General features: G+C 43.1%; 1 protein-coding gene across 3 annotated transcripts in view; it reads left to right on the forward strand.

Moving 5' to 3' along the window:
* The first annotated feature begins 2,354 nt into the window (after nt 1-2,354).
* Nucleotides 2,355-21,629, forward strand: part of CAMSAP2 (calmodulin regulated spectrin associated protein family member 2) — a 130,621-nt gene continuing 111,346 nt past the window's right edge. For all 3 annotated transcript variants that reach the window (XM_056844158.1, XM_056844155.1, XM_056844156.1), the window contains exon 1: nt 2,355-2,493. In XM_056844158.1, coding sequence (XP_056700136.1) covers nt 2,355-2,493 — 139 coding nt within the window. The remainder of the gene's footprint in view (nt 2,494-21,629) is intronic.

The raw sequence follows: 21,629 nt of genomic DNA on the forward strand, positions 1-21,629 counted from the left end.
AATCCTCACTCAAACCATAATGCTCATTGGATGACTGGAGACCAGTCACTCCTTCTCACAGCTAACCTACACAGAACTTGAAAGGATCAAATGCAACAACCCTCAGGCATGCCACTCTAAGCACACTGGAACACATGCGGGGAAGGGGGCAATGCTCAGTCGTACAGCACTTGCTCAGCACACACAGGATTCTAGATTCAGGCATCTCCAGTTAAGCAATCTTGGACAGCAAGTGTTGGGAAAGGTTTTTTTTCTTCCCAAAGACCCTGGGCAGCCAGCGCCACTCATGAGCAGACAACAGCTCACTTGTTAGGATCTGGGAGGTCTACGTTTAAATTTCCTCTCTGTCATGAAGCTTGCCAGTGACCTTGGGCCAGTTATTCTCAAACGACCTAACCTACCTCACAGGGTTGTTGTGAAGGTGTAATGAAGGAGCACACAGCAACATATGCCGCTGTAGCTCTTGGGAGAAAGGGTGGGATAAACATCTAAATAAAGAAATAACCATAATACAATACTGTATATGGCAGCTTCAATTGTAAGGAACAAATTTTAAAACCTGTTGAAATTAGAGGGGGAGGCCTGCGCATAGATTCAGACATACAAACTGTTTAAAGACAGCCAGCGGGGTATAGCAGTTAAGAGAGTCGGACCAGGATCTGGGAGGCCCAGATTCCAATCCCCACTTTGCCATGGAAACTTGTCAGCTAACCTGGGGCCAGTCACACACTCTCACCCAAACCTACCTTACAGGGTTGATGTGAGGATTAAAAACGAAGGAGAGAACGGTTTAAGCTGCCTTGGGTCCCCGCTGGGGAGAAAGGTGGGCGTCAACAAATAAATCCAGTATTACCCACGGAACAATACTATCAAAGAGCCTTGTAAACCACAAGTTTGCCTAGTGTGAGAGATCGTAACCTCCACCCCCGCGGCGTAAAACGTCCTTCGCGTCTGGCAAAAATTAATTTTACAAGTATAGTTAATGAATTATAGATAAATGTAGAATAATGATAGTTTAAGGTATTTTAAATACTGTCAGAATACTTCTCCGGAAGTCTAGTGGTGGTGGGATACTCACTTAAGGTGGGTGGTGGGTATTTGGGCACTGTTTATTCAATAACATTATAAAAGATGTAAAACTGTAGTACAAGTGCTCTTTTTGTATTTTTGTTTTGCTTTTTAGTTATTTGTTTACGTGATTTATAATTTGTTATGTTTTTTTTTACTTTATAAAAATTAATAAAAATTTATTTTAAAAAAAAAGTTCTTCCAGACTAGCCTCTGTCCAGCCTGCGCGCGCATCCGGTACCGCTGCCCCCTCCCCCCTCCCCTGACGCATCGACTGCAAGACTTCGAAGCCGCCCCCTATTCCGTTGGCGGCCAACGGTTTCCCACCCCAACCGTCGCCAGTCCCTCCGGCAGTACGCATGGGGGGGATGCGCCTTGGACCCGGATGATGATGGCAAGCTTTGGCCCGGCGTCAAGAATGGCCCATTGTACAGCCGCCCGACCACGTGATCCTCCGTGATCCAAGCCGGGCGGTGGGGAAAGACAACTCCCCCCCCCTCCTCCCCTTGGTTTTTCCCCATGGCAGCTCCGCCCAAGCCGGAGCCTGTTCACAATGAGGAAAGGGCCGTGGAGCGCCAGGGGAGCGCGCATGCGTGTTTGCGCCCGGCGGCTTTCCCCTTCATTTTCCAGGCTAGTGCGGCAGCGGGAGGCAGAAATACAGATGAGGGACGAAGCTGAGGCCGGCTAAGCCAGAGGAGCCGGGGCGGCCCGAGGAGCACCAGGAGGAGTAACCCGCTTTTGCCGCAAGCGCCGCACCCAGCCAGCCGCCTCGGGTTTCTCCTTGCTGGGCTCGGACGTCTCCCAGTCCTCGCCGCCTCCCTCCAAGCTCTTTCCCCGCCCCCTCTGCATTTTTGGGGGTGGGCATAGGCAGGATCTCCAAGGCTCGTTGGGAAGGCTGCTTAAAAAAAACAAAAAACACCTTCAGAGGGATTTCCTAAACTGTCGTTGAGTGTGGGTTTAAAAAAAAAAAAAACTCGGAAAAAAAAAGGAATCGAGACAAAGCGAGCGACGCCAAGGAGGAGAGGACGCCCGGGGTTTGGTCCACATTCCTATGCAGAGGCAGAGAGTGATTGGGGATTTCTCCCCATAAACAGCGCTGAGTTCATTGCATCATCGTCATCCTCGGCTACTACAGGGTTTTTTTTCGTTGTTTTTTGTTTTAATCGGCATGCTGTTGCGATTTTTGACGTACGTTTGAAGAGCTGCCTTTTGGAAGGAGAATCATGTAAATTGCATTGTCAGGAAAACCAGGCTCTGTGGGTGGGGGGGGGGGCAGGGATCGAAAGATGGGGGATGCTGCAGACGTCAAGGAATTGAGAAAGACGTTCATTGTCCCTGCCGTCAAACCCTTTGATCATTACGATTTCGGCAGAGCGAAAATCGCCTGTAATCTAGCCTGGCTGGTGGCCAAAGCCTTTGGGACCGGTAGGTAACGTGCCTTGCGGCTTCCTTTCCTCCGCTCCTGGGTCCTTTGGGTTCGGTTGGCTCCCGTCTTACCGGTGTGAATCAGCCACCCGTTGGGGAGGCTGACCACCAGGAAAAGGCATAGGAGACGCGGGGCGGGTGGGCGGCAGGGAGGAGGAGGAGTGGTACGCGCACAACGCAGCGGTGAGCTGTTGCCTTCGTTCTGGGTACCTAATGGTGTGCCCTCTGCTATTTTTCCTGAACGAGTGGTCAGATCTGTTGTTTTCCAAGAGTACAGGCCTTCCGATGTGCTGCGTGTAGTTGGCTACCTCCCTCTCCCGAATTTCCCCCCCTTGTCAGAAAAACAGGCAGCATTTTTTTCTGTTCAGTAAGGGAGGGGTGCTGCTAGGAAAAGTTGAGGGCAGCAGGAAAAGAGGAAGACCCAACAAGAGATGGATGGACTCAATAAAGGAAGCCACAGCCTTCAATTTGCGAGATCTGAGCAAGGCTGTCAAAGACAGGACATTTGGGAGGGCTTTCATTCATGGGGTCGCCATGAGTCGGAGGCGACTTGACGGCACTTAACACACACACACACAAGGGAGGAGGAGGGAACTGGGTGAGCCATGGTTACTTTTAACATGCGTGAGGCTTGCCTTGCAGGCATCCAAGGAAGGTAAAGCTTGAGCAGTAGGAGGGGGCGCCTGAGAAAAGGAGCGTTGAATGCTAGATGTCACCTTTCATTATCCAAGAGCCCCCCCCCCCCCGTCTGGATGTGTACAGTGAACTGCCTAACGCTTTCACATAGGTGAGATGCTTCCAGGCTAGTAAAATCTAAGCCTTCCGGGAGCAGTATGGTTTATTGTGCTTTTCACAGGATCAGTTAGCCTCTTTCCAAGCAATGGTTTTCAAGCCATAAAACAGATTGCCTTTAAATGGGTGCTTTTCAAATAAGCAGAGTAACTGCTTATGGCTTTCCTAAAAAGAAAATTTCAGCAGCATTCTAGTTGTGTCTCCTTTTCTCTGTAGAATAACTGGAAAAATCCCCCCCATCCTTTTTGCAATTCTGCAACTGTTGCATTTGGAGCTAGGATATTATTGTGCACTGCTTTGGGCTAGAATATTTTAAGTTTTGTTTGAACTGTGCCAGATGGGAAATTACAGTGCTTAACATCAAATGGGGTTTACAGAGGCCTCTGTTGGTTTCTGTGAGGTAGAGATTACATAAAAATTTATGGACATAAAGAAAAGTCAGTAGCCTGTACTCGGTTGTCAAAAACATCATGTTGACTGGCACAGCGGCATACTAGCTCTTTCAAGAGGCTGCTGTGGTTTTTTATTGCTCTATAATCAGATGTGCATGCTGATGCTGTGGTAATTGGGAGCTAACTTAGGATACTTCAGAAATGGTGTAACATTTTTTCTTATGATTCAGTTTTGCAGGTATGATCACAAACACCTTTTAATATGTTGTGGTAGTGCTGAAGTCATACCCTTGTCTGGTAAACAAGTGAAGCAGCATTCCAGTATTTTACTGATGTAGAGGCAAAGAGCCTGACGAAGTCCCTAATTAAAATGTTGTCTGTGCAGTGAATTCACTTGGTCTATTAGTTAAGCCATTCTCTCAGCTCTACCTTTCTATCTGGAATATGGGAATATCAACCTACCTTACAGGGCTGTTGTAAGGATTATTGAGATTACCTGTATGAAGTGCTATGCACTCTCTAGTGGTCTTCAAGCTATGCAGAACTAGGACTCACTTTTAACCCCCAGGCTGCAGCATGAGACACACTGAGCTATGAGCATCTAACATCACAGTCACATGACAGGAAGAGGGAGAGCCAGAATTATGACTGCCCCTACATCAAGGCCAGGATCATGGGCAGCAAACCAAAAGAGCCAGGGACAAGAAACATAAACCAAGCATCAGGAGAGGTATCACAGTACATGTAGGGATGTATTCTAATACTCATATATATCTTGAAGTGTTTGAAATATATTCATTGTTATCACCCAAGCTTAGAGATGACAAATGCCATATACAAAACACCCCATATTTCTAGATAAAAAACTAAAGGTTTTGATGTGTGTTCATCGCTTATGAATAGCCCATCATAGATTTAATGCCCAGATAAAATGCTTATAATTCAAATGCAATAGAGTTATTTTTCACATTCTGCTTTTGGTCATCAAGAATACAGTAATGGTGATATGTGTGTGTGTGTGTATATATATAATTTGCAAAGGCTGGGACCGGTGGAGCTGCCCGCTTCCTCAGAGGCTTCCTGGCTGCTGTAAACACGCAAAAAAACCTTTTTTAAAAAGAAAATGAGAAAGGGGGGAAAGGCCCCATTGAAAAAAGAGCCTGCGCCACCAAAAAAGGTGACACAGCCCCGCCGCTACTCATTGGGGTGTTCCCAGGGTGAAAGGGCTGTGGAAGCTGCCCAAAGGCAGCTCCACCCCTGGGAACGCCTCCCTCACAACTGTTCAGGCTTTCCCTTCCAGGAAAGCCCTGCCGGCATGGCTGTGCTGGTGGCGGGGGCTGGTGGTGCCTGGACGCTAGGGTTGCCAACCTCCAGGTACTAGCTGGACATCTCCTGCTATTCCAACTGATCTCCAGCCGATAGAGATCAGTTCACCTGGAGAAAATGGCCGCTTTGGCCATTGGACTCTATGACATTGAAGTCCCTCCCCTCCACAAACCCCGCCCTCCTCAGGCTCCTCCCCAGAAACCTCCCGCCAGTGGCAAAGAGGAACCTGGCAACCCTACTGGAAGGCACTGGCAAACCACCTCTGTTAGTCTCTTGCCATGAAAACCCCAAAAAAGGGGTTGCCATAAGTCAGCTGCGACTTGACAGCACTTACACACACAGACACACACACACAGTATTAAAAGGTAAAGGTCCCCTGTGCAAGTACCGGGTCATCCCTGACCCATGAGGTGACGTCACATCCCGACGTTTCCTAGGCAGACTTTGTTTTATGGGGTGGTTTGCCAGTGCCTTCCCCAGTCATCTTCCCTTTACCTCCAGCAAGCTGGGTACTCATTTGACCGACCTTGGAAGGATGGAAGGCTGAGTCAACCTTGAGCCAGCTACCTGAAACCAACTTCCGTTGGGATCGAACTCAGGTCGTGAGCAGAGCTTGGACTGCAGTACTGCAGCTTACCACTCTGCGCCACGGGGCTCTTTCAGTAGTATTACATTAATTTTATTCTTATCCTTCACCATCAGTTACTTAATCCGAAGACATATAATTACTTTATTCTTTTTGAGAACAGGGATTTTATTAGTAGTGTCTTGTTGTCCATTAGAAACCTTTCTTTGCCTCTAAAGCAGGCACAGTTGTTGGACAAGGTCTTGTGTAATCTGAGAGAAGGGTTCCAAATGGTATGTGGATAAAGAGGGGCAGTTGCTTAAAGAGTGAAGGGAAAATTTTTTACCAGCATGCAATCTGCAGTTCAGATATATGCATTTACAGGTCACTGATGTACAATACAATCAGGCCTGCATAACTGAAAGCGGAGGCCAATTCCAGAAGGGTAGGTGTGTTGGTCTATTGATGTAAAAACATTGGGGAGCCTTGTTGCACCTTACATCCCAGCAGATCTATTGTCACATACGTTTTTGTGGACCAGAGCCCACTTCAACAGATGCACAAGGTGTGGTTAGGCAACGTTGCATGCACCTAATGAAGAGGGCTCAAATCCATGAAAACATATGCCACCATAAATTTGTTTCTTTAAAAAAGTGCCACAGTACTGTTTTAAAGCAAAACTTGTTTATAGCCCCAGCCCATGCTGTTAAAAGTAACAATAGCTTTCCTTCCAAATTAATAGGTTTATGCACAAAGTGTTGATTCCATGGATGAAAGATATATCAAATATGCACACATTTTGTTGTTTTTGGAATCCTGCTATTCCAATTTAAGGACATAGATTGCAGGTTCTATCTTCAGTTCCTCTATAATTAACTTGCTGCTGGCTAGTTGTGAATTTTATCTTGATTAACCTCTTGTAAGAGGTTTTCCATCCTGCTTAGCCGCTTCCTTCTCACAATGTGTGTGTCATGTCCTAATGACTAATAAGCATTGTTTAGAAAACTGTAGCTATGGAAGAAACAGGCTTTGTAATAAGTGAGAATGATCTCAGCAAAAGCAAGTAATGTTTTGAAATGTAAAATCTGGAAATGGTAGGCATTCCGTGGAGCCAATATGCTATTTTTTAAATAGTGTTTATGAAGATAGTTTTTAATAGTAAAAGCACTTCATATATGTAATCTAATATTTAATTTCACACACAGTCCTTACAGAATCACTGTAAATTGGGGTATTTACTGTAAAGTATTAAGCAGATGTGACTGAAAGCAATGGAGTTGGATTCTGCAATCTCCAGACTCAAGGATTGCAGATCTTTCCTGTGTTTTCTTCCCCCTGGGCCCAGCAGTCCTTCCCAATCCCAGGCAAGTTTATTCCCAGCCAAGCATGTCCAGAGGCTGTAGTGGGGAAGGAGGTGAAATTGGTCCCTTCTTCCCCTTCTGTCATCTGGACAAAAACCCAACAACCAAAACTTGTCCATCTCTGAAGCTGCATGCCATACTCTGCTAAAACATCTGATCTAGTAAGCAGTGTTTGTACTATGTTGAATTTTTTCTGTACTTTTTTATAGTGCTTCACAGGGCCCAAATCAACAGCATCATGGTGGCTGTGTTTGTACACTGTAGGATGTTTTAAGTTATAGAGTCTGTTTGCATTTATCTCACAGATGCTTCAGCTGTTTGTTTTTAAAGTCCTTATGGGGTTGCATCCACTTACCCTGGTGTCACGCCACTGGTGGCATAGTGACATGGCTTTTGCAACTCTGCTCCAGTCTCTGAGAATGTATTAACATGGCATTCTAGGCCACTCTATGCTTGTTGGACTTAAACTGCAGCGCCTCAAAGGCTTGAGAAGTCAGCATACTTATAATCTGCTTGTGTGATCTTGGATCCTATTTTATAGCTTCCCTTCACCAGAGCAGCTTTCTGCTTGTCACTTTAAATCAGGATTTAAATTTCCTTGACTTTAAACCAGCCCATATTGCTAGAAATTGAACAACAATATAGAAAGAGATAATTGCAGTGTAGTTTAAGCAAAGTTAGGCAAAGGTTAAATTTTCCTGCCTAAGCAAAATAGCTTGATTGTGGCATGTAACTGTCCTGACAGAAATTCACCTAGCTCTGTTAATCCTGTTTAGTTTCTTGATACTGTGTCTATAAGATTCCGTTCTGCAATATGGATCTCTTCCTTGCTTTCTTCATGATTCCCAGTAAGTGAATGAGACGTCTTTAACAGCTCACATTTTGGATACCTGAACTAAGGAGAAAATCCCTTTTTTTCTTTGATTACTTAGAATGCATTATAATCTGTACTCTTTCTTTGCCCTTGATTTATATGCCTTCATTTTTATTTTGAAGCTAAATATATTTCTGCTCCTGAATTCACTTGGAGTAGACTGGAGATAACTGCTAGGGTTCTGGACAAAAAGAACTTTAAAGCAACTAGGGAAATTACAGGCCCAAAGTATAATTTCCCTTTCTAGAAAGAAAGATGGCGAAGTGGTGAAGCAGTTCCAGTTATGTCTAGAGGGCGTGGATTATTTAGATCCACTTCAATCTAGCATCCTGCCAAAATTCAGGTTGTCCTGTTTGACCTCAGTTGCCCCATTCAATCCTGATAGTTGAAGATATTGGGAGAGTATGACCCTATTAAGTACTAGTTCTATTTCCAACAGTGCAAAGCCAGATGGCACAGGGAAGTTTACAGACAAAGCATGCAAATGAAACCCTCACCTGCTGATCGCTCCCCAGCATCTGACAATAAGAGGCATTCTGTCACTGAACCTGAAGGTCTTATTCAGCTGTCCTGTTGGTGATAGAAATAGCCTCCATACATTTTCCAGCCCTCTTTTAAATGCTTAGGTCAGTGGGCATTGCCACATCTTAGAGCAGGGAGCTCACACAACAAGCGGTTGACTTATGGAAGTAGTACTTAAGAGGCCTGTTGGATCAGACCAGTGGTCCATCTGGTCCAGCATTTTGTCTCACACAATGGCCAACCAGTTACTCTGGAGGGCCAACAACAGGGCACAGAGAGGAAGGTCTGCCTTAGATGTTGCCTCCTGGCACTGATATTCAGAGCTGTACTTCCTTTTCTCTGTCTTGACACAATAGTTTGATAGAAGTTTGCTATTGTATTTAAATTATATATTAATTTTTTTAACTTGTTCTCTGTTTTGGAAATGTATGTACATTGAGATGTGGACTATAGACTGTATTTGTGTGTGTGTAAAGTGCCGTCAAGTCACAGCCAACTTATGGCGACCCCTTTTGGGGTTTTCACTGCAAGAGACTAACAGAGGTGGTTTGCCAGTGCCTTCCTCTACACAGCAACCCTGGTATTCCTTGGTGGTCTCCCATCCAAATACTAACCAGAGCTGACCCTGCTTAGCTTCTGAGATCTGACGAGATCAGGCTAGCCTGGGCCATCCAGGTCAGGGCTTAGACTATATTTAGTTTAAACAAAACAAACATTTCCCTGTCTGTTATCCGAAGCAGCCCATTCTAACAAGGGCTGTGCCATACAGTTTTGCTAATTGTGCAGCTCAGCTCTTTGCCCAGAAGTGTAATCTATTTGTTCTTAGACTGTGGACCTGTGTTAAACCTTGCACATGGAAATGTTTTGTGTTAGGTAGAGCATAGGCTCAGAGTTCCCAGCACAAGAAAACTGCTGCTTCAGAGAGGAACAACTCAAAACAGATGAGACAAAGATCACTTTTCTTGACCCTTCCATAAGATGCAAATTGCAGGCTTTTGAACCCTCAGTGTGGCTCATGGCCTTGTGCAAAAGGGAGAGGTGAGTTTAAACCTCCTTTTTTACTCATTTTTCTATTTGAAACTGGCTTCTCCACTCTGCTGTTGCATTTTAAAAGGACATGCATTTTTTTCCTTTAAAAATGCTAACAACAGAGCGGTGCGGGGGGAGTGGTTTTTAAATAATGAAAGTGAGTGAAGGGAAGTTGGTTTAAGCCTCCTATCTGTCATTTGCACAGATTTAAGGCAAACTGAGGCTCCAGAAGCCTGCACCTTGCATTTTATGGACTGACAGATGCATAAATCTTCATCCCATCTGTTTAAGACAGCTAGAGTGCAGTAGGAAAGGGGCACGATAGGAGGTGCTTATGCCCTGTTTCAAGACTCACAGAACAGGCTACCTCCTGAAGATATAATTAGTGAGTCTTATCCAGCTCTGCCCTCTGTGTGCAATCCTGGATGTTGCAGTGCATGTGCAGTATCTGGAGAGCATAAGAACAGGTTGTATATCTGTAGTCGAGACTTCAGACTTAACAGGCATGTATCCTGTCTTATGATGAGAGGAAGTTCCTGCAGGTTACAGAGACTTCCTCTGACTTGTGGCTCTTCCTCTCTTGGAAGAGCCATTTCAGTTGGAGGAAAGCTCCTTAGCCTTGAGGAAGGTTCCAAACTGTGCTCATTGTAGTAGTAGTAGCATGCTAATGTGGTCGGTGCTTTCTGAAAATAAAACACAAATTACTTCCAGCTTTATGTCCCTCTAACGTAAAGTAATTCCTACTCTAGTTGATAGTCATAGCAATGATATACTTTATGACAGGGTCATATGCACAAATAGCTAAACTGCTTGTCAGCTTTAGAGTCTTGACTTCAGAGGCCTCTGGGATTGGGGTGGAGAGAGAACCAGCAGAACACCTTTTTTTGCCAAATTTAGTGCCAGATTCTTAGTACCTAACTCAAAGTGAGAGCCTTCTCCTACTTGAGCATGTGTGCTACATGCCGTTTTTAATTTCAGTAAATGTACTATGTAAAAATTGCAGTGTACAATCATGATTCTTATGAAAAGGAAGATAGGAGAGTGGGTTCCAAAATATTCAACATCTATATTTTCATCAATCCAGTGTTATTCTTTTGTCCCTATTTCAGAGACCTACTTGAGGCACCATCCACTAGACCTTTGGAATGTTTCTTCCTTCAGACAGCAGATTCCAAATCACAAGCCGCTTTTGAAACACCCATAGGTTTCAAAAAGGATATGGTAATCTGACAGAGCTACAGAAAAGGGAAACTGATCAGGGAATTGGAATATCTTTTGTACCATGAAAGACATGAAAAGTTTAGTAGAAAGAAAAGCTATGGTTGAATGAATGTCATGCTAGTTTTATAAGTCTTGTTGCATAGTGTGGAGGGAGTAACTGAGAGGAACGGTGATCTCTTGTGACTTCAGGATCTTCCAATTAAATTGATTGGAGGCAAGTTCTGGCTAGACCAAAGAAAATACTTGTTCATGAAACAATATAGTTAATTCGCATAAGTTAAACCTCATAAATTAACTGTATCGTTTCATGAACAAGTATTTTCTTTGGTCTGGCTGGAGCTTGCTTCCAATCAATTTAATTGGAAGATATTGATGTATGTGACTTAAATAGGTCTATCAAAAGCTGTTGACTGTATCTGTGGGCAATATAGCTGCTATTACCAGATGCCAGAGAAAAATAACAGAATGTGGCTTTTTCCTTTGTATGAGCTTCTCACCTCTCTGGCTGCTATTGCAGGCAGGTGATAGGTTAATGGACTTTTGGTATCTTATAAGGCAATTCTTATGTCACACTAGTCTTACAGTACAATCCTAAAGAGAGTTACTCCAGTCTAAACACATTCATTTCAATAGGCTTAGACTGGAGTAACTCTTTAGGATTGCACTGTTAATCTAACGACTAATGTTAGATGTCAACAGCCTCAGTTCTTTAGTTTGCAAATGCAGCATACTGACTGTATCTTTGTCCATTCTTTGAAGTCATATCATATATACAATAACATACTGTCCATAGAAAGTTCTATTACTAATAATACAGATATAGTAGGAGGGTAAGAGGATGGGTGTGCAACTGCTATATGTGGTATGAAATCAAATAAAATTGTAGGATAGTATGATTACCAGAGGCATGAGACCCTGTGTCTGTTTATAGATAAGTTGATTAAGATTGAAGCTGTCAACTCATCAAATCATTTAGAGTTGGTTAATCATCTACATTTTAAAGTGATTAATGTATTAAATACATTGGACTGGGTCTTATGGTTTTTCTTCTGGTAGAAGCCAATCTTTTCCTTGTAGCCTCCAGTGACCCCTCCAAAGGCGTTTCTGGGGCTCAGGACCATTGCAGACAGAAAACTAACCAGGTCAAGAACATCAGTGAGGAGGGGCATCAAGACAAAATTATCCTTTCTTCCATTGAGCCAGTAGCAGACTTCTTGGTTCATGCTCTTTCTCTACTGTGCCAGTAATTGTACTCCCAAAGAGTTTGCATCAGATACCTGAAGATAAAATACAGAGGGTAATGCATTTGGATGTCTAATTTCTCATCTTTTCTAAAATAATTGTCAATAATTATTCTGTCAAGGTTTAGATGGGCAAACCATGGTTTACCATTATCTGAGTGAGCCTGGGCTCATGCATTCTGTCCCTTTGCCGTTCATTTTGATAATTGAAGACTACTGTTTTTCACAGCAAACTATAGTATGCTGGTATATTTTGAACCCAGGCTCATTGGGTTAAGTTACACCTTTCTAAGTCCTTTGAAGTCAGCAGACACAGGGCGTAACTCTGCTTAGGATCATACTGAGTCACCCTTAATCCCCTTGTGAAATCAGTGGATTTATATTAGTCATGACTAACTTAGGGGTTAGTCAGAACTGTGGGGTTAATCATAGCTAGCTACAGCATGATAGGACTGTAGTGCATTTTCAAATCAGAAAGCTAAGTGTTCTCATTTGGTCCAAACCTGTAGTTAAAGTGTAGTAGAAATTACTTTGCCCTGACCTGGATAACCCCAGGCTAGCCTGATTCGTTAGAGCTCAGAAGCTAAGCAAGTTGGCCTTGGTTAGTATTTGGATGGGAGACCTCCAAGGAATACCAGGGTCATGACGGCAGAGGCAGGCAATGGCCAACAACCTCTCTGAACATCTCTTGCCTTGAAAACCCTACTACGGGGTTGTCAGAAGTCAGCTGTGACTTGACGGCAAAAAAATTACTTTAATACAAATTCATGAGTAGTATAAAGTATACCCTGTGAAAATATTTTAGACTTTACAATATTTTTAGTACAAATGAGCATTCTCCTATCTCTACTTTTACAATGAAAAAACAAACCATTTGTAGTCAACTGTAAAGTTTACTTTTAGTTTTTGTTAACCTATATGATGATGGCATACATTCTTTTTATTGCCTCTCAGGATTAGTGAAAGTAAGCTGCTGTGGCGTTTAGCTAATTGATTTTCATATCTAACTTCTTTAAAGCAGTGTGAATACTTATGTTAGCTCATTAATACCTTGTCAGCCAAATGCATGTGAATTGGAGTACATTAATCTGTAGAAATGGGATTACTTTTAGAATATGTTCCTCCAAAGTGAAAATAAATTCAACAAAAGCTTTGTGTTTCTTTACTGTATAAACAAGTGTACGTATTTAAAATTCCTATAATTTTCTTTCATCCTGTTTGTGCTATGGATGCCTTAATGAAAGGTTCTGTAGTGTCAAAACAGCATAGCCATCCTTGTAAAGGAAACCAAATTGTGTGGTAAGGGGAGTTGCAGTTCTCAAATCTGAAAAGCACAATCGGGCAAGATGGGGGAGGCAAGACTTTGAAAAAGCTTGGTTGCTTTTTCTTGTGGATTGCTTGAAGTTTTTTTTTTTTTTAAGGTTCTATAAATTGCCAATGTGTGTGTGTGTATTCTCCCCATAAAGGGAAACATGGCTTTGTGATTTAATGTTGGCAAGTCCAGGAAATCCTTGTTCCCTTTCTGATAGGGAGGTGGGGGCAGGAGAGCCATTTAGCTGGGCCCTCAGATTTAAACACTTGTTAATTTTTAGGCAGTTGGTAAGTTTTGCTTGATTTGATTTAGATCAAATCAAGCCTGAACTAACCCTAGAAGCTAAAATGACTAAACTGAGGCTGTCGTATTTTGGTCACGTCATGAGACGACAAGAGTCACTGGAAAAGATAGTCATGCTAGGAAAAGTTGAGGGCAGCAGGAAAAGAGGAAGACCCAACAAGAGATGGATTGACTCAATAAAGGAAGCCACGGCCTTCAATTTGCAGGATCTGAGCAGGGCTGTCAAAGATAGGACATTTTGGAGGACTTTCATTCATAGGGTCCCCATGAGTTGGAAGCGACTTGATGGCACTTAACACATACACAAGCTTTGCAGTTTGTCTTTAAGGGCACCATGTGTTGTCATTTTTTATTTTTTATTAGGGCTAGGGGCCTAAAAAGCTGAACTTGGCCTGTGCCCCTTTAGACCTCTGATAGATAGGGTTGCCAGGTCCCTCTTCACCACCTGTGGGAGGTTTTGGGGGCGGAGCATGAGGAGGGTGGGGTTTGGGGAGGGACTTCAATGCCATAGAGTCCAATGGCCAAAGCGGCCATTTTCCCCAGGTGAACTGATCTCTGTCGGCTGGAGATTATTGTAATACAAGGAGATCTCCAGCTAGTACCAGGAGGTTGGCAACACTACTGATAGACCCTGCTCCGTATACTTTTTTTTACCTTCAGTGTTCAGTTTTTACATTGTTCTTTACATACGTATACCTTTTTTTTACTTAGATTCCTATATTTTTAAAAAAGTAATCTAAAGACACATCATTTTTCATTACTTTTGGCCTAGCTGTAATTGCACCATAAATAACTTGCCCTAACTACTTAATTATCTATTGTTAATTTCTGATGGAATTGTGGGTTCTGATCAGAAAAGCAAACCACATGATTCTTAATGATGATCCCTAACATATATGTGTTTTAAAGGTTGGAAACCATTGCCTCTCAGTACCTTGGTTTTCCTTAGTGGCTTGTGCTTTTCCCCAACATTAATATTTTACAGCTTCAAGTTTACATTGTTGCTGTAGTCTACAGCTTTTCTCATTTCAGCATATCACTGTAGTGCTCCTGCTGAAGTAAAGGTGTTGATTGGTTCTTGTAGGTTATCCGGGCTGTGTAACCGTGGTCTTGGAATTTTCTTTCCTGACGTTTCGCCAGCAACTGTGGCAGGCATCTTCAGAGTAGTAACACTGAAGGACAGTGTCTCTCAGTGTCAAGGGTGTAGGAAGAGTAATATATAGTCAGAAAGGGGTTGGGTTTGAGCTGAGTATTGTCCTGCAAAAGTAATGTGCTAATCATTGTCCTGTATCAAGATAATGTGCTAATGAGGGTATGGTATGTTAATATGGAACCATTGTATCCTGAAGTGATCTGTTAATGTGTGTAATCCAAAGCTAATCTGTATGGCTATTGTTGAATGTTGCCTTTGTTAGTCTGGAGGTTTTTAGAACAGGAAGCCAAGCCTTATTCATTCTTAAACTCTCCTCTTTTCTGTTAAAGTTGTGCTGATGTTTATGAATTTCAATGGCTTCTCTGTGCAATCTGACAAAATAGTTGGTAGAATTGTCCAGTCTTTCAGTGTCTTGGAATAAGACCCTGTGTCCTGTTTGTGTCAGTCCATGTTCAGCCACTGCTGATTTCTCAGGTTGGCCAAGTCTGCAGTATCTTTCATGTTCTTTTATCCTTGTTTGTATGCTGCGTTTTGTGGTCCCGATGTAAACTTCTCCACAGCTGCAAGGTATACGATATACTCCTGCAGAGGTGAGGGGGTCTCTTTTGTCTTTTGCTGATTGTAGCATTTGTTGTATTTTCTTGGTGGGTTTAAACACTGTTTGTAGGTTATGTTTTTTCAAAAGTTTCTCCATCCTATCAGTGACTCCTTTAATAAATGGCAAGAATACCTTTCCTATGGGAGACTGTTTTTCCTGAGTTTTCTGATTTTTGTTTGGTTTACTGGCCCTTCTGATTTCATTCTTGGAGTAGCCGTTTGCTAGCAGTGCGTGATTTAGATGATTAGTTTCTTCCTTGAGAAACTGTGGTTCACAGATCCGTCTTGCACGGTCCATTAATGTTTTGATTATTCCTCTTTTCTGTCGGGGGTGGTGGTTGGAGTTTTTGTGTAAGTAGCCCCTCACCTCTGCAGGAGTATATCGTATACCTTGCAGCTGTGGAGAAGACACTGAAAGGCTGGACAATTCTACCAACTATTTTGTCAGATTGCACAGAGAAGCCATTGAAATTCATAAACATCAGCACAACTTTAACAGAAAAGAGGAGAGTTTAAGAATGAATAAGGCTTGGCTTCCTGTTCTAAAAACCTCCAGACTAACAAAGGCAACATTCAACAATAGCCATACAGATTAGCTTTGGATTACACACATTAACAGATCACTTCAGGATACAATGGTTCCATATTAACATACCATACCCTCATTAGCACATTATCTTGATACAGGACAATGATTAGCACATTACTTTTGCAGGACAATACTCAGCTCAAACCCAACCCCTTTCTGACTATATTACTCTTCCTACACCCTTGACACTGAGAGACACTGTCCTTCAGTGTTACTACTCTGAAGATGCCTGCCACAGTTGCTGGCGAAACGTCAGGAAAGAAAATTCCAAGACCACGGTTACACAGCCCGGATAACCTACAAGAACCAATGAACTCTGACCGTGAAAGCCTTCGACAAAGGTGTTGATTGTTCACATATTTGAAGATCATGATTTATTTATTTTTAATGTAGTTCAGTTTTGTGCACTGAGAAAGTGTATGTGTGGGAGAGAAGCCTGCTTCTTACAAACAGAAGATAAAGAGGGAATAAGGTTGCCAACCTCCAGGTACTAGCTGCAGATCTCCTGCTATTCCAACTGTTCTCCAGCCGATAGAAATCAATTCACCTGGAGAAAATGGCTGCTTTGGCAATTGGACTCTATGGTATTGAAGTCCCTCCCCTCCCGAAACCCTGCCCTCCTCAGACTCTACCTCAAAAACCTTCTGCCAGTTGCGAAGAGGGACCTGGCAACCCAAAGAGGGAAACTTGCATCTGATCTGTACCACTTGAGACTGTAAACAGGGGTTTTCATGACAATGTTCCTGCATACAGAAGTAAAAATCCTGCAAACAGAAAACTAGCCCATGGAGGGTGGGCTGGGCTATTACTTGGGATATATATATATTATCATTGCTGTGTCATTGCTGTGTCCCTGACTGCTCTTTGTCATGATTCATATAATGTACATTCAGTTTATTTATATTATATTTAAAATATGTATCTATGTGCGAAGTTGGCATATCATGAACTATGTTAGCATATGTACCCCCTACAACAATCTAGTGCAGTCAGAGGAAATCTTGTATTTACATAAGAAGCTCTAGAAAATGAGGTAGATTTTTGTAGAAGTGGTCTGGTGAGTGAGTGAATGATAAAGATGATCCTAGGAGCCATAGCAGACATATATCCTACATAGCTGAGTAGTGTATATCTAAGAACTGGAGCTTATAACCAGAAAGCTCTTCATTAGTGTGTCTCCTCTTCTACAAACACTTTGGGAAGTTGTTTCTCTATACCAGAGCTTCTCAAACTGTGGGTCGCAACTGTGGGTGATTGAATTTTGGGGTCCCGAAGAAGCACCCCCAGGAGACAGTGAAGAGGGAAGCGCCAAAAAAGAGGAGAAGGGGGGGTGGAGAAAAGAAGAGGACGGGTGGGAGAGGGGAGGAACAACCTGCCCAGCGCCCAGCTCTTTAACAGCGTGCACAATGAGCCACTTTGCCCGCTCACAGATAAAACGCAAGGGCACCTTTCTATTGGCTCTATGGCTGAGAGGACCGGCGCGCAGGTTCCCATCTCAATTGTAGCTTTGCAGGAGCTCTGACCGTGCAGTTTAGGTGGGAGTGAAGGCTGTGCCTTGTTAAGTCCAGATCCAGCCCCTGGAGAGCTCCTATCCGGCCCAGGAGCCAGCCAAGTGCCTCTCCTCAGCGTGGCATAGCGTAGCTCCTGGACTTGGTCCTGTCTCGCTTGGGCCCATCCAGGAAGGTCTCCCCCCCCCCCCGCATGCCTGGTAAGGAGTGTGATGTCACCCACCCACCTTGGCTGCAAGGGAGAAGTCTGGACGTGCCTCGCCTTCCCCCAAAGCGGGACAGAGAGCCCCAATCCGCATGCAAGCACCATGAGACTTTCCAATTGCTCCCTCTTCCTCCCCTCCCCCCCCGCTGTGAAGCAGACTTTGGCATTGCGCCTGCTGTGCAAACTGGCCCTCCCGCAACTCTTTCTGGGATCTCAACATGCCTTGCATCTGTGCAAGCCAGCGGTCAGTGCCGGTTGCATAAGCCCATGCAATGCCTTGCAAAACAGAACGTGGACGGCCCCGGTTCTCCATTGTTAAGGTCCCGTTTGAAATGCAAAGTGATAGCTTAGCACCCCTCCCCGTAGTGTGCTTGAATGGGTAAGATCCCTGCCCTCAATGCGCCCTGGATTGAAGCGTAAAATGGGCAGCAGTTGCGTGCATTTTCTTAAAAATCAAAATAGTGATACTGGAAAGTTCTAAAATCGACTTCAAGAAAAAAAATATGACTGGGATCAGCCTGTGAAACCTTTTGAGCGGGATCAACCTGTCAGATTTTGGATTTTCAGCAGCAGCAATGCCCTTCACAGATCTCCTGGGATTACAGTTTGTCTCCAGGTGACTGATATCAGCTCCCCTGGAGAAAATGGCCGCTTTGGAAGGGGATGTACTAAAACGAATGACAGGCTAGCCCATTAGAAACAATAGGAGAGGCTGCACAGCCCATTGAAGAAAATGGGAGCCTGGATTGCCATTTGACTTGCATGAGCTCCATTGAAATACATTCCTGCACAAAAAGAGTTCCAAGGAAAATGTGGAATGTATTTTGCAGTATGGTCTCCAGATACACTACTTTGAGACTGGAATGAAAGCCCCCAGGGTGGAATGACAGCCCCCTGGACTAGCAGAAGTGATCTGGGACTGGAATGACAGTTTCTGGGACTAGCAGAAGTGTTCTGGGGATGGAATGACAGCCCCCAGAGTGGAATGACAGACCTTAGGACTAGCAGTAGTGTTTTGGAGCTGGAATGACAGCCCCCAGAGTAGAATGACAGCCCCTGGGACCAGCAGAAGTTTTCTGGGACTGGAATACCAGCCCTTGGGACTGCTCGTCCCAGGGGCCGTCATTCCACCCCTAGGGCTGTCAATCCAATCCCAGAACACTTCTGCTCTTCCCAGGGGCCGTCATTCCAGTCCCAGAACATTTGTGCTAGTCCTTGGGGCTGTCAGTCCACCTTGGGGGCTGTCATTCCAGTCCCAGATCACTTCTGCTAGTCCAGGGGGCTGTCATTCCACCCTGGGGGGCTTTCTTTATGATTTTTTATCAGTAAATGTTTGATTTGCATACCTATTTTATATACCTATATACCCCGGGTCCCATAAAAATTTCTTGGGCAAAAAGGGGTTTACGAGTGGAAAAAGTTTAAGAAGCTCTGCTGTATACCATGTCTCTGCTTCAGTTTCCTATTTGCAATATGGGATAAAACTGGCCTACTTTGCAGGACTTTTGTATTGCTGAGAGGTGTGTGTGTGTGTGTTAAGTGCCATCAAGTCGCTTCTGACTCATGGTGACCCTATGAATCAAAGTCCTCCAAAACGTCCTATCCTTAACAGCTTTGCTCAGATCTTGCAAATTAAGGGTCGTGGCTTCCTTTATAGAGTCAATCCATCTCTTGTTTGGTCTTCCTCTTTTCCTGCTGCCTTCAACTTTTCCTAGCAAGATTGTCTTTTCCAGTGAGTCTTGTCTTCTCATAATGTGTCCAAAGTACAACAGCCTCAGTTTAGTGATTTTTGCTTCTAGAGTCAGTTCAGGCTTGATTTGATCTATAACCCACTGATTTGTTTTTTTGGCAGTCCATGGTATCCGTAACACACTCCTCCAACACCAAATTTCAAAGAAATCTACTTTCTTCCTATCAGCTTTCTTGTCCAGATTTCACACCCACACATAGTAATAGGGAAAATGATAGCATGAATTAACTTGATCTTGGTTGCCAGTGACACATCCTTACACTTTTCTAGAATCTTTTCTAGCTCCTTCATGGCTGCCCTTCCCAGTCTCAATCTCCTTCTGATTTCTTGGCTGCAGTCGCCCTTTTGGTTGATGATGGAGCCAAGGAATAGAAAGTCTTCAACCATTTCAATTTCCTCATTGTCAACCTTAAAGTTGAGTAATTCTCCTGTAGTCATTACTTTTGTCTTCTTGATGTCCCACTGTAGTCCTGCTTTGGCACTTTAACTTTCAGCAGTAGTCGTTTCAAGTCTTCGCTATTTTCTGCCAATAATGTAGTATCATCAGCATATCTCAAATTGTTAATGTTCCTTTCCCCAATTTTCACTCCACCTTCATCTAAGTCTAATCCAGTTTTCCTAATGATGTGTTCTGCATACAGATAGAAGAGATAGGGAGGCAAAATACATCCTTATCTAACACCTTTGCCAATTGGAAACCATTCTGTTTCTCCATATTCTGTCCTAACCGTGGCCTCTTGTCCAGAGTACAGGTTGCGCATCAAAACAATCAGATGTTGTTGCATACCCATTTTCTTTAAAACCAGCCATAGCATTCTAAACTATTGTATGAATGGTACTTACTATTTTTGTGTTGTTAGATTGACACATAACCATTCCTACATTAGAAAGAGGTGGCCTGAAGCCCCTTGATTGAGATGTCTAATTGAGCAAATGAATAATGATTTATTGAGATAAATTTAAGATAAATTCTAATATACTCTTACAGTCTTTGGCCAGCTGTTCCTGTAAAGAGGGTATCAACTAGAGAGTAAAAACCACAAATCAACATAAAACCTGAAATTAAGATCCCCTTAATAAAATGAGTTTACAAGAACTCATCCCACCTTACTCAAACTAGGATTTTCATGTTGTGATCACACCTTGCGATTTTTTTCCAGCTGAAAGCTCTAAGGCAACATTTGGACATCAGGATAAATTACAGCTTAAAAGCCATGATTTGATTAATCTAGTTCAGTATAATGTTTGAATGTAGGCTGCCCAACAAACTGTAGATTTCTAAATCAGTGGATTTCATCCCATGGGTCACAAACTCTTTTCAAGGTTGCTGTGTTTGTACTGTTTTTGGGAACGAGCTACATCTACCACACATACATATGAGAACAAAGGCACTGTGCCTCCTGCCTGCCATTCGACGCATACTGAGATGAGCAGCAAGAAGATAAGGCAAGGTCAGTAAGGGAAAGGATTATTTTTTAGTAGTGGCTCCTCTTCTGTCCTGTTTCATGACTAAGGTCATGTGACTTCTTGTCATGTGCTTGGCTTCTACCATAAGTAAAGGTGGGTCCTCCTGGGTTGGGAAAGTTTGGAGACCATTGTTATTGTTTTTAATAACTTGTTGTTTTTATTTTAAGTTTGGTTTATAATAACAACATAATAAAAAATACAACAATAGGTTAAACATACTTGTGTAGTCGAGATATATTCCGATACTTGGTCTATTATACATTGGTGCTTTTTACAGAAATCATACCATTTGTTGTACTCACTTGTGTGTGTGTTAAGTGCCATCAAGTCGCTTCCGACTTATGGCGACCCTATGAATGAAAGTCCTCCAAAATGTCCTATCTTTGACTCACTTAGCAGAACTTAATAAATGCAAATCATATGATAGTTTCATGGGCATTATTTACTTTGTTATGCCCCCTTCTCAACATATTCTAGAAAAGGCAGCCATCTATTTAAAAAGTTCGTAGATTAAGATAAGTTTTTTGCTACTTTGAGTTGTGACAATATCTTATCCAAAATTAAAAGGTCCCACGTCTTCTGATACCACTGACCATCTTAGCTTTTTTCCCCAGTATGAGGCAATCAGAATTTTTGCTGCCAGTAGCAGTATCGAAATCAGTTCTCTTTTTTGGGTAGAGAGTTGTTGTATATTAAATTTTTCTAGTAAGACAAGGCATCATGAGGGACTTTGTATTGCATGATTAATTCTCTCACAAGATCTTGTCCCCAAATAAACTAACCTTTGGGCATGTCCACCAGCAGTGCAGAAAATTAGCTGGGTTGCCACAGCCTTTCCAGCATAGACTTGAGTGCCCTAGTATGATATGGTGAAGACGAGATGGTGTGAGATACCACTGGCTCATGATTTTATAAGCTAGTTATTTAAA

Source organism: Euleptes europaea, chromosome 2 (genome assembly GCF_029931775.1).
Source record: "Euleptes europaea isolate rEulEur1 chromosome 2, rEulEur1.hap1, whole genome shotgun sequence".
Lineage (NCBI taxonomy): Eukaryota > Metazoa > Chordata > Lepidosauria > Squamata > Sphaerodactylidae > Euleptes > Euleptes europaea.